Consider the following 12,895-nt stretch of genomic DNA (forward strand, 5'->3'; position numbering starts at 1 on the left):
GCTCCCTCACAATGCAACCTCTTGAGCAGCCCTCCCCTCATTGCTCCTTGTCCTCCCACCATGGCCAGATGGTGGGATGAGTTTTCTCCCTTCTACTTTACAGTGAGATTTTAATCTTCTCCAACTTGTCAGACTAGAATCAAGCAGGTTTTCCAAGCTCTGCTCTTAACTTTTGCTTTCCTGGCCTCTGAAGCTTCTGCTCCTCATCCTTCCTGAAGCACTAGATATATATAGCCCAGGTTCTGTTAGTTTTAACTCTAACAAAATGATGATTGCTTGGTGTACCTTGGAGAGAACAGTTCATATAGATGTCTCAGGGTGAAGTTTTCTGTTTCCTAGCGCTACTGATCCATTTTCTGCCCCTGGAGGACTGTTACCTGGTCATTACCCATTTTGCATTTGGGCAGCTGCCACCTCTGCGTAAGTGCAGTACTTTGCTCTTGTCTTCCTTGAAGTGCATCTTAAAACAGATTATTCAGATTTGTTTTCAGTGGGAGAGCCCCAACTCCAGCGTCTCAACTAAATCACAAATCTTCTCTGCAGACGTGGCAAGCATACGTCCAGCTGGACTTGGGAGAGATGTAGTCTACAGGCAATTACTTTTCCAGTTATGTAGGGGTTTTTTAGGGCAATCAGCAGCACGTTGTCTTTGTGTCAGGACCTTTCTGATTGCCCCTCTTTTAATATCTCTAAAATGAAGGCACAGGTGAAAATCCCACTGCAAAGCTTGACAATACATTGTGTTCTCTATTTGGTTTCTGTGAAGTTCAGTATTCCTCCGCCAGCACAGTAGTGGTAAATATCCTGCAAAAGAAGAGTATGTGCAAGATAATCATGCAGCCAGGTACTGCTTTTTGCTGGCAGACTCCTCCCTGCCACTTTGTTGTTCTGGTCTTTGTCATTGTGCCCTGCAGTACATGATCTCTCTGGCTTTTTTCAAGATGCGTGACAGTACTTATATCTGAGCCACACATGCACAGCACATTTGTCAGCTAAAGATTTTGCACAGTACTCCAAAAGGCATTTCAGTGAGATCTGGGTCTGGCTTCATTTACCCCTGCTCCTAAGTGGCCTTGCAGGACCAGAGCTTGTAGTGATTGGACTGAAGACCTGTACTTCTGAGGCACTTCTGAAGTCGGAGTGACATAAATCAACATAAATCTGCACTCAATCTCAAGCTAAAAGGCACAGCATTTGCAAATGTCTAAATCTTAATGGACTTGCCTGGCGTCATCTTTCTTCAAATCCACAAGTCAGTGTTATGTTTTTCCACTTTAATGATTTTCCCCCGTGATTTTAATGCAGATTTAAATGCATCTTTCTTCATGACAAGAGCCCTGGAATGGCATCCTTCCTGTTTCCTGTTCCCAGAGCACATCAGCTGGACAACAGGTCTTCCAAAGCCATAACCCAATACTTGTTTTTATAACACAGATATCTAATAGGTTCTTGTGAACAGCTGAGACCTCTGGGGGCTCTTGAAAACATTTCAGATGATCTTGGTTACTTTCCAATCGTCTTATCTGCTTTTTACTGACAACTTCATACTTCTCTGCAGAAGCTGGCCAAACTACACCAGTTTTCATCTGAAATACTTCATGAGTAAGAATTTAACTATCTCAGAGGCTGGAGGATTCTCCCAGTTTTTGAAGTACATATTTCCTTTAACATATTTCTGTGTGGTTTTTTTTTTCTCTTAGCTTTTTTTTTTCTTTTTGCTTTTTTTTTTCTCTGCACCATTTTTTATCTTCCTCTGTAATTTTAAATGTTCGTCTCGGTTCGGAAGCTAGCTAGCAAGAATACCAACTGATAGACTGAGTAAAGCTTTTATAAAAATAATCAGGGAGCTGAACAAGATGAAGTCAAGCAGAAGAAAAAAGCATGGGAAAAATTTCAGTTTGTGTAAATTAGGATGCAATTTGATTAAAATTACTGTTTTCCTGGGTTTAAGGGAAAATGATGTCTCATCTCGTAGTTCTTGATTACGTCTGCATTCTACCACTGGCAGCTTCTGTGAAAAGAAGCTGTGAAAGAAAAACTCTCAATTTCTCTTCCAATCTTTGCTGATATGAAGTGACCAGGCTGCAGCGAACAGTCTCATCTTGGGAAATATCTCACTTTGGTCAGGTCTGTGTGTCCCCACCTCCTCTTAAACAGTCCTTTATGGTCCCTAAAATGCTACTGGCCCATGTGCCATCTTCTGCTGTCACTGTTCTTTGTCCATCTGTCTCTTACATGACATAAATTTTCTAATAATAATCTGAAATAATCTTTGCATATGATCTCACCAAGCTCTTGCTGCTCAGGATTAAGTGTTATAACAATGGTATGAACACAGCCCAAAGAGACTGATCATCCCTCCCTCCAGCTGCCTCACAATGCTCCTCAGACGGGTTTGTGGGTGAAGGTAACCTCTCTTTAACACTAGAGTGGACAGGATTGCAAAGGAATGGTCTTTTGCATTTCGCAGTTACATAACAAATAAGGGACTTGTTTAAGGATGCTCAGGCTTCAGGAGTGAAGGAAGCTACTGCAATCCAAATCTCCCATGTTGGCCAGTGTTTCATATGCAAGATTTTCTCATTTCTCTAGCTAAACATTTATTCATTCACTTCAGAAATTAATTCCTGTTCTACATGTTTAACATAAAAAAGATAAATTATACCATGTGGCTGCATTCTGGCTTTCATGGACATGAGGAAGAATTAAACCAGAACTGTCTAAAACAAAGCTGGGCTTCAACGGCTGCAGCCTGCAGACTTGAAGGGCATTCATTACTGTTACAGAAAAGCTGCTGCCATGGTAGAATTCCCAATGGCCTCCATCCTTTAGGTGCTTTAGAAGGTTTGCAGTGTTGTTAGTAATCGTTGAAACTCATGGCCATCTATTGTTACCCAAACTGTTGTATAAGTAAAGAGACTGCATCAGCCCATCAGGTGATGAATTTGCTAAAACCTTCACCACGGACCCCAGCGATATCTCTCTGCATTGGTGTGTGGTGGTTGGAAAGGTCGTGGATCAGCAAAGGGCTTCAGCTGAGCTCAGCAAAAGCTATCTGCACATAATCTCAAAGCTGATTTTGCAACTGAGGTTCTCATGAATGAGTAAATAAATAAGTAAATCACTGATAAGTTGACTAATTGCAACAAATCCTCAAACTTCCTAGTTTGGTACAGTTGTAATTTTTTTGTTTCCTTTTTTTTTTTTCTACGGCACACATTTCTGCCTTACCCTTCTTTACTAAGAGTTTCTGATCTAAGGAACAGTTAAGCAACCAAAAAACCCATTCCTTGTTAGTGAATGTTCTGCATTGTTATGGAGGTAATACATTAGGTAGGAAACGGTTAGGTCTCTTGTTTTACCAGGCACTGTAAAGGTTTTGCTGCAGACAGCTGACAGATAAAAAAGGGACTAAAAGTTTTCTGTGGAAAAAAGAAGAAAATTAGATGGGTGATTCTGTGAGATTAAAAATACAGGCAAATAGTTTAAAAAGGTGAAGAATTGCATCTCACCTCCTGTCTTTATTAGATGACACTTTAGTGTACAATTTGCAGGAGACAGGTGAGACTTTTAGAACGTACTAAAAAATGCTAAGGTAAATCCTGGACATGATGTTTATTAGTAGAAGATGTCAATACATCTGTAGGAAAAAATGAAAATGACCTCCTCGCAAACTGCAATATGTGTTGTGTTTTGAGCATAACCCTGCTTTGTTAAAGACGTATTTTTGCAGGTTTCCTAAAGGAAGCTGCTGTGTTTTATACAGAGCTTTTGTTATGGTTTATGAGTGAGACTGGCTTAAAGTCATAACCCTGTTAATGGATTTCTGTCAGCCTGCATAACCCTGCACACCACTGCTAAGTGCAGCCATTGTTATCAAGCCATTGACTGCTATATTTCACTGTTTTTTGCAAAATAATGTAGAGAGAATTGCCTTGCTGTAAAGGATCTCTACTGCTTTAAGGAATTGCTCTCAATGGAGGAAAACTCTCAGAAGGGGATTTACAAGCCAGGGCTGATGCTGCTGACTCTTCCTGAATGCAACAGGCTGCCCAGCCTCCACCAGGACCCCAGCGCCTGCACCCACATCCCTTTCTTTGGTAAGGTGGCACACGCTGCACATTGTTTGGAAATCTGTGTTCTTAGTGAGGGAGTGGGGAAGGATCCAATGCATAATTTACAGCTAAAGGAAAGGCTGGTGGGTACAGTCCTGTCAGTGCCTGTGCATGGAACTGTGACAGCTTCACTGGTTGCTTGCCTGTCTCATCCAACCAGTGTGAGGGAAAAAACCCCGAAGTGAACAAAGCCTAGCTCTTTATTGAGAAGGTCATAACAATCTCATTGCCAAAATCAGTCTTAATGATGGCAAAATTGCCATTCAGGTGCCTCTGCAAAGAAGCAACCTGCTTAAGCACTGCTGGGAGGAAACTTTTTCCCATAGCATGCTCCTAAGCAAGCATGCAGTTATGTCACATGCTGGACAACTCCTGCTTACGTCTTGTCTTGTCTTTTTACAGATTTTAAGAAGGAGAATATAACCAGTAAGTAGACTGCTCCAGAAGTGGGCATGATGTTGTTTGTTGAGGATGCAGCTTGCACAATATTTTCGTGTTTTGTTCTTGTCCTAGCTGGCTGGATTCGGGTTATTCCCAGGGAATGCCTGAGTTTCCACATCCAAGATATGGGGAAACACATTCCCAGCTCTTTAGAGCCTGGGGAGAAAATAGGATGGTAACTGTTGAAGGCAATTAGAGAGGCATGGTGCTTTTAGGTGGCACCCTCTCTTCCAGCTGTTTCCCCTTCTTTCTACCCACTGCTTCTAGTTTTGCTTTACCCATATTTGGTATTTTTAATACACCCCAGTCTTCTGTGTTGTTATTGATCCTGACATGGTTACCTACATCAGACTGGCCTTGCAAGAGCAGAAGGTCCCAGCACTTGCCTCCAACCAGCTCTAAAGTCTGTCTGTTTCTCATATTACCCTCAATGACCAGTGGTGAGATCCAGCCACCCCCTGAAGCACTGCTGTGACTTTGGTCAGCCTCCTGCCCTGTTGCTGGTCCTGGCTGAAACATGCACATCCAGCGCTTCCAACTGACATGCAATTGCAGTTTTAAAGCTTAGCCACTGAACTTATCCAATTGGAGAAGGAAGAACCTCCCTCCTGCCATGCTTCTGATCAGGCGAGGTCTGCGGATTTGGCAGTGGCAGGTACCTTCTGCATGGACAGAGAAAGTGAAGAAGTGAAATTGAGAGTTTCATGGAATTTCCTTTCGTGGAAAGGCCTTGGCTCTACCTGGCCACCCAACCCCCATGCACCCAGTGCTGCACATCTGGAGACAAGTGCTTTAGTGTCCCATGGGCATTCAAATATCACAGTTAATGCTTACAGCCCACAGCTGTAGACATCCCTTCCCTGGGGAAAGGAGCATGAGGGATGGCTGCCAGCAAATGAGTGGTGCAGTCACAGGTTGGTTTCAGCTCATTGGTTTGCAAGTTCAGTACATGGCCTCTCTCTCCTTTGTAAATATATCACCTTTTTGTCAGCTTTCACAGTATTTTCCCAGGGTAGCATTGCACAGGTGTGCACTATTGGGTCATGAATCAGGAGACATAACAGTAACATTTTAGTGATATTGCCCCCTCTTTTTTACTTTGGATCCGCTGTTACATGCACAAGGGTTTGGGAGCGTAAATGGAACCATTTTCTAGCTTGTCCATCAAAGTTATTCATTAAAGCCCAGTGGGACCACCTCCACATTGCTCCTTGAAGGTGTCGCACTGATGTTTATTTCAGATCTGTGCAGAAGTTTTTCTCATGTTGGTTACTAGCTGAGTCATGAGGAAGGTTTCAGGCACTGCTTTCCTTGCCTTTGAATGTGAGACATTTAAAAATTATGGGCTCAGACATACAACTATGTTCTAGGGCAGCTTAACAAGATTTTGCCCCTCTGTGGAGGGTACAGGTGCTGGCCACGTGGGGGTTGTTATCTTGTTGCAAATGTTAGGCATAACATGGTAACTTACATATCAGTCAAATGTGTTCAAGTTTGAGCATTTTTCTTTGCAGCTGTGACAGGTTAAGTGTGCTCATGAAGTTTATGGCCACTCATATATGCACTGTGCATATGCATATGCACTGTGAACTGCATAGATGCAGCACAACCATCACAGGTGCATGGCCTGTTTCCTCAATCTGAAAGAGCTACAGTTTCCTCTTTGGAGTTTTACCAGATTTGATCTTATGTATTGAGCTCAAAATCCATTTGAGTGCGAACAGCAGCCTAAGCAGTTCCCTGCCTGCATTTGTCTGGCACTTCTATGTGCTTCAAATATGTTGCCGATTGCCACATGCTCTCGTGTAACAACACAGTTTATTTCTGTGAGTCCCTGCTGGAGTACATGGTCTGAGGTGCCTTGACCTGACGTTTGTTTTTTTTTTCAGGGACTTGCTACAACAGCAATGGACAGTCTTACCAGGGCTGGGCCAATGTCACAGCCTCTGGCATTCCCTGCCAGAAGTGGAGCGACCAGGTGCGCATCAGTGTGAGACCCACTGAATGGAGACCCATGCTTGAGGCCTGGTTCTCCAAAGAGTTTCCCAGAGCTGGGCAGCACAGTCCCAGTGGAAGGGCTGAGCAGGGAACAGGTTGTCTGCATTTTTGAGTTCACTGGTGTTTCACACCCTTGTCATGTTTCGGTGTGCAAGTTCCCGTTTCTGTGTCATGATGTGTTCTCTGTCATTCTGGCAGGCAACTGAAAGGCTCTTTTACCTCAGCCTTTCTTTGCTCCTTTGTTTTGTTTGGTTTTGTTTACCAGCAGGAAAAAAATTATACTGAAACAATAATCCAATTTTTTTCCTCCCCCAAGGCTCCCCATTTGCACAGGAAGACTCCTCAGGTTTTCCCTGAGCTGTCTGATGCCGAGAATTACTGCCGCAACCCAGGAGGTGAGAACGAACGTCCCTGGTGCTACACGAAAGACCCATCTGTGACCTGGGAATACTGCAACGTGTCTCCCTGTGGAGATGGTAGGGAACCACAATTCATGATTTCTGTCACTGTTGTTTGGGGTCATGCAGGGTGTTAACGTCATGGTCACACCATTCTGTTCTGTGTTCTGCATTCAGCAGTCCTGGTTCTTCTCATAGGTTCACCCAGCACCTTTAACCAGAAAATGTAACATGCTCCTTAAATATGGGACTATGAAGATAGGCAAATTGAGCTCCTTACCCCACACTGTACTAAGACCAAATGATGAAACCAGATTTCCTGTGGTATTATGAAAAATGGATTTACCACACTGTGCTTTGAGGAGAAGGTAGGGTTTGGGGCTTTTTTTGAAAGTTGTTTTGCATCTGGTGATTCTTTTCAGTAACAAAAAACAAACCTAACTAAAAACAAATCTGGAAAAGATCAAAACATCTTTGCTCTGTGATGTTGAAAGTAAGTCTTTCTGTTATTTATTTTCCAAGGAACAGAATAATTTTTGAAACATATTTCATCCAAGATGCACAGTTTCTGGACCTCAGTGTTTGGAAATAAGACAATTCTGCTTGCAGAGAGCAGGGGTGCTGTGAACTTAAGGGAACACAAGGCAGTATCAGTTTCACTGGCCTTAAAAAAAAAATGGCTTAAATTTCTTTCTGTTCTCAGTCATTGCAGGTACAGACTAGATTTGCTACAGTGCCTCAGAAAGTACCCAGCAGGTGTCTACCTGAATATTATTATTTTTTTAATGATACAGCCAAATGTATTTTACACTCGTTTACCATATTTGCCCCATAAGGACACCAAGATGCAAATTGGTGGAAGCAAGTGGATATTTCAGGAAAGTATCACTGTGTACTTACTTGGTATTACACTCCTCCCTGCAGATTCCATTTAGGACACATGATAGATTGTGGTCCACATTGCAGACCATTGATCTTTCCCACTGCAGACATTACTATATTTGAATACTGTTGAGACCATCAGATGTGAGCTCCTATCTGTATCTCTTGCAAACACTCCATACCAGCTCAGTGGGAACTGTGTCTCAGTCTTTACCAGATACTGAGTTTTTATATGTGGTAAGCAAAAATAAGTTTTGCTACCTGCAAACGAGGCTTCCATAATATGGTACACTCACGCAGTCATGTGGTTGTATATGTAATGTCAGTAATTCTCAGGACATCATAGAATCATGGAATCAACTATATTGGAAAAGACCTTTAAGATCATCAAGTCCAACCATTACTCCAGGACTGCCAGGTCCACCACTAAACCATGTCACAGGGCCTCATCTACAGGGGTTTTGAACACTTCCAGGGATGGTGATTCTACCACTGCCCTGGGCAGCCTGTTCCAATGCCTGATTGCCCTTTTGATAGAGAATTTTTTCCTAATATCCATTCTAAACCTCCTCTGTCACAGCTTGAGGCCATTTCCTCTTGTCCTACCACTTGTTACTTGGGAGAAGAGACCAACCACTTCCTCTATCCATCCTCAGGATGTAGAGAGTGATAAGGTCCCCCTTGAGCCTTCTCTTCTCCAGGCTCAACACCCCCAGTTCCCTCAGCTGTTCCTCATCCGACTTGTGCTACAGACCCTTCACCAGCTTCATTGCCCTTCTCTGGACCTGCTCCAGCACCTCAATGTCTCTCTTGTAGTGAGGGGCCCAGAGCTGAACACAGGATTTGAGGTGAGGCCTCACCAGTGCCGAGTGCAGGTGGATGATCACTCCCCTGGCCCTGCTGGCCACACTATTGCTGATACAGGCCAGGATGCTGTTGGCCTTGGCTGCCTGGGTACAAGCAGGCTCAAGTGCAGCCAGATGTCAGTCAACACTCCCAGCTCTCTTATCAGGCTGACTCCATGAATACCTCTTAAAAAAAGCTTAAGAAGGCTTCTTAAACTAGCAGAAGCATAACCTGTTGATTTTGTTTGCATTACAGAGTCATTATCACTAGGAACAAGAAAACCAGTTGGAGAGACTCCAAATCTGCCCCCTCCTCCTCCATTTTCCCCTACCTACTCCATGACTGTTATCATCTCCATCATCTCCAGCTTTGCCCTGGCTGTGATCCTCAGCATTGTGACCTTGGTTTGCTGCCGTCAGCGAAAGCAGTGGAAAAACAAAAAAAGGTAAACTTTGGGACTTAATTCAAGGCAACAAATGCTGCTTTGAAAGAGAGTTTGCCTGTTTCTCAGATCGTAGTCCTGTTAATGCCTGTCAGGTGGAGACCAGTCCTCCCTTTGCCTGTGACAGCCCAGTGCAGGCTCTGGTGAGTCTTTGTGGCCCAGTGTCTGTTCTGGGGACATGGCATGACACCTTGCTGAAAGGCTTTTTCAACAGACCTGCTGCACCTCCCTTTTCTATCCTGGAAGAAACCAGCCCTGGAGGAGATGCAGATAGATAGGTATCTCCTGGTTAAGGGCTATGCACACACTGACTGGAAACTGCTCCATCATTTCAGGCAGTCAGAGACACCAACGCTCACCACTCTGCCCTCTGAACTCCTCCTGGACCGGCTGCACCCAAACCCAATGTACCAGAGGATGCCCCTTCTCCTCAATCCAAAATTGCTCAGCCTGGAATACCCTAGGAATAATATTGAATATGTGAGAGATATTGGGGAAGGAGCATTTGGGAGAGTCTTCCAAGCCAGGTAAGTGGCTTGTGTATTAGTCCTCATCTGAAAGTATCAGGGAAAAATTTGCAGTTAGGCAACCACCTATCTGGGCAATGGAAATTATTCATTCATTCATCCATTTTATTAAACCAAGGTTAAATACACGTGTACCAAACGATACACTCAGGCTTAAATTATTGTTTCTGTTGTCCATTGCTTTCTGTTGATATTTGTTAAACTTTTGTCAAACATGACTCTTCTGGTCTCTCTAGTAGATATGTTTTACTCACATACCAAAGTCTGGTGTAAAAACTTAGCTGAATTTATCATCACTGTTTTTGCCAAAAGCATTGCTTCTGACATGTGATCTATTGTGAAATTCTTGCATTTCTCAGTCAGTGTGTGGTGTCCTCCATTATAACGCCAACACTGACCAGTAACTACCACAGAGGACAATGTGTCATGCTACAGTTAGGTCCTGACCCAGTTTCCATTTGATTCAGTGGCAAAACCAAACCAAACCAAACCAAGAATCCCCTAAAACCCCAACCCATTTAGGCCAATTCTTTTTTTTTTTTTTTTTTTTTTTTTTTGTGTGTGTGTGTGTGTCCTCTTTTAGTTACTCATTCTTCTTGGAATTTGCAGCCATTGTTGCCTTTTTTAAATTTGAGGTATTAGATGAGATCCCAGTTTTGTTAAATCTCATGAGAGGTGAGATCATGCACTTCTTCAAATGTGAAAAATGTCTAAATGAAAAACCCAGCCATGAACCTAGTCCTGCCTGGACTGAGGTGGATGGAGGGTGTCTTGTTAGCCTGGACAGTGTCCGTAATTTCTGCAGGACAGCTTTTGCTCAGTATTGGTATCCTTGGAAAATCCTATCCCCAAATTCCTGAACGTGGACAGACTGTCCAGTTCTATGTTTATTTAGGACAGTTTTCTTTGTCCTGTACAGTTAACAAATCTGGGATGTGGCTGATTTTGTAGTGTATCTGGAGTAGTGTATGATGACCTCAAGACAACAGAGGAGTGTCAGAGTCCCATCACAGGCCAAGACCTGCCTGGTAGAACGGCTCCCATTGACTTCAAAAGACTGTCCTTGAAAAAGCAGTTATAATTGCAGATACTTCTAATGTTTATGATTATGCTGTTGATGTATCTGCTAAGAAATGAGTTACGCTCAGGTTAAATGTGTTAGAGAACCGGAGCCACACGGATTTTTTTTCTAATGGAGGGAGGTTTTTTTTTCTGATGGAATAAATGCAGGCATGCTTTCCTTTAACACAGAAGAATAACACACTAAAAAAAGTTTGAAGGGTGTGCAGTGGGAAAATCACAGATGCTTAGCCTGTAATTGTTTGCTGGCCTGGATGGCAAAGCTGAATACATGTGATCTTGAAAAGAGAGCAAAGCTGTACAAACCACTCCACAGCTGTGTGTGGGGCACTGCCTGTGAGCTGGCACAGGGGGACAGGGCAGCCCTCCTCCCAGCCTCAGCATAGCACTCGGGATGCTGTGTAGTGTCTCTGCTGGCATGGCTGGGGTCCTCACCACACTGCAGATGCACAAGTGGTCTTCCTGCCAAATGCTTCTTCAGCCCTGAGCTGGGAGATTCAGGATAATTTAAATGCTGCACAGACCTGTCTGAGCTGGAAATTACTCTCACTCGCATTGAGCAGGACCTCTCAAAGGACATTCAAGTATCACTAAAGTTGTGTTAAGCAAGTGCTAAAGTGGTGTAGACAACTTTGATGTGGATTTCATCCACCCCAGTGCTGCAATCTCTTTTAATTAAACCTGTCAGTGGAAACAGGGAAAGAAAGAGAAGGAGAAAAAAAAAAAAGCAGCACATCTTCTTAGCCAGCATTTGCAAAGTGGATTGTACCATGGTACCATACCCTAAGAAAACCCTTGCTCTCTGTGGCTCAGGAAAGGAGCCACAGAAAGATTGCTTCTAAGAGGCTTACTTATTCATATCCTAACAAAAGTCCCTTCAAGGTCTGGTATTTCCAGGGAACAGTTAGGCCACTGGCATTTCTATGCACCACTGGCACATGAGTGCAGACTTCTGATCCAGCAGCACCAGCTGTGCATCCCTGCATGTTAGTGAAGCTATCACAACTCAAATTGATTGCCTTCCCATCTCAGATGGATAAAATGTACTTGTCTGCGTGTGTTAAATGGACATCTTGAGCTAAGTTTAGCAACCCTTTTACTTCTCCTGTTCTCATGTTTCTCCCTCTCCTGTAAACACAGGTCTCTGCATGGTGCCAATGATGCCTTTGCCAGTTGGCTTGCTGTGAGTCCTGATTCAGTGTTTACTCACTCCTGGGTCAAGCAACATGTTAGGACAGGAAGTGTCTGGCTATCGTTTACTAGCTTCTCCTGAAAGGCTGCTGTCTTCACTGGAGGCAGCTTCACACTGAATGGATGAGGAAGTAACCAGTTACCATAACAGATATCCTTCAGATAAGATTCAGGCACCCAGCTCAGGTCTGCCCTGGCTGGATTGCGATGGCCAACTCAGAATCATCTGCCCCAGGGAGGACCATGCTGGCCCCACATGCTGCCAGAACACCAGTCCTGTGCAGTTCAACTCAGACCAGGATGCAAGTTTTCTCCCAGAGATGGAGCTGTATGGTCCAGGCTAAGATTGCCTAAAGACCTTGATATGAGGTCTTTGCTAGCAGGCCAGTAAACCTCCACTGCAAAGGCACAGCTCATAATCTCTGCAAGAGGCAAGGCTGTCCCTAAGGTCAGAGTTTCTCTGACAGGAGTCTCCTCATGTTCTTTCCAAGTGCAAAGGACGTTTCTCTGACCTGCTTTCTCAAACACAGCTGAAAAACAGTGTGGATGTTAATCCAAAACACTGTGAACAAAACGAGCCCTTGCCATTTTAGACCATTCTGACCACATATGAATTTCCCCAAAGAATGGGGTAAAGTTAGGTCTGCACCAGCCCCAGTAGATGTTAATCACATCATTTATTTATTTAACAGAAGCTACCCAGCTGTGATACTGACGAAGCTGGGGGACAGGGGACAATCTCAAATACAGGTTCAAGCTGCTCCTGGTTGGTTTTTTTTTGGATTCTTTTTTTGTTGTTGTTTTTGGTTGTGGGGTTTTTTGTTTTGTTTTGGTTTTTTTTTTTTTTTTTTTTACTGCTCTTGAGAGAAAACCTGATTGGAAACTAAAAGTCAGGCACTCCCTGTAGGCAGGCTCAGAGTGAAATCCCTGGCTGCACCTCTGGTTAGTTCTTTGAATGGCAGGGACCTAAAAACC

General features: G+C 43.6%; 1 protein-coding gene across 1 annotated transcript in view; it reads left to right on the forward strand.

Annotated features, from left to right (window-relative positions):
* Positions 1-12,895, forward strand: part of MUSK (muscle, skeletal, receptor tyrosine kinase) — a gene marked incomplete at its 5' end in the record, with an annotated part of 31,419 nt that overhangs the window by 12,879 nt on the left and 5,645 nt on the right. The window contains 6 exons of the mRNA XM_010021254.1: positions 3,925-4,100; positions 4,518-4,541; positions 6,446-6,534; positions 6,871-7,030; positions 8,936-9,125; positions 9,458-9,649. Coding sequence (XP_010019556.1) covers positions 3,925-4,100; positions 4,518-4,541; positions 6,446-6,534; positions 6,871-7,030; positions 8,936-9,125; positions 9,458-9,649 — 831 coding nt within the window. The remainder of the gene's footprint in view (positions 1-3,924; positions 4,101-4,517; positions 4,542-6,445; positions 6,535-6,870; positions 7,031-8,935; positions 9,126-9,457; positions 9,650-12,895) is intronic.

The sequence above is a fragment of the Nestor notabilis genome, unplaced genomic scaffold (genome assembly GCF_000696875.1).
Source record: "Nestor notabilis isolate BGI_N333 unplaced genomic scaffold, ASM69687v1 scaffold1149, whole genome shotgun sequence".
NCBI lineage: Eukaryota > Metazoa > Chordata > Aves > Psittaciformes > Psittacidae > Nestor > Nestor notabilis.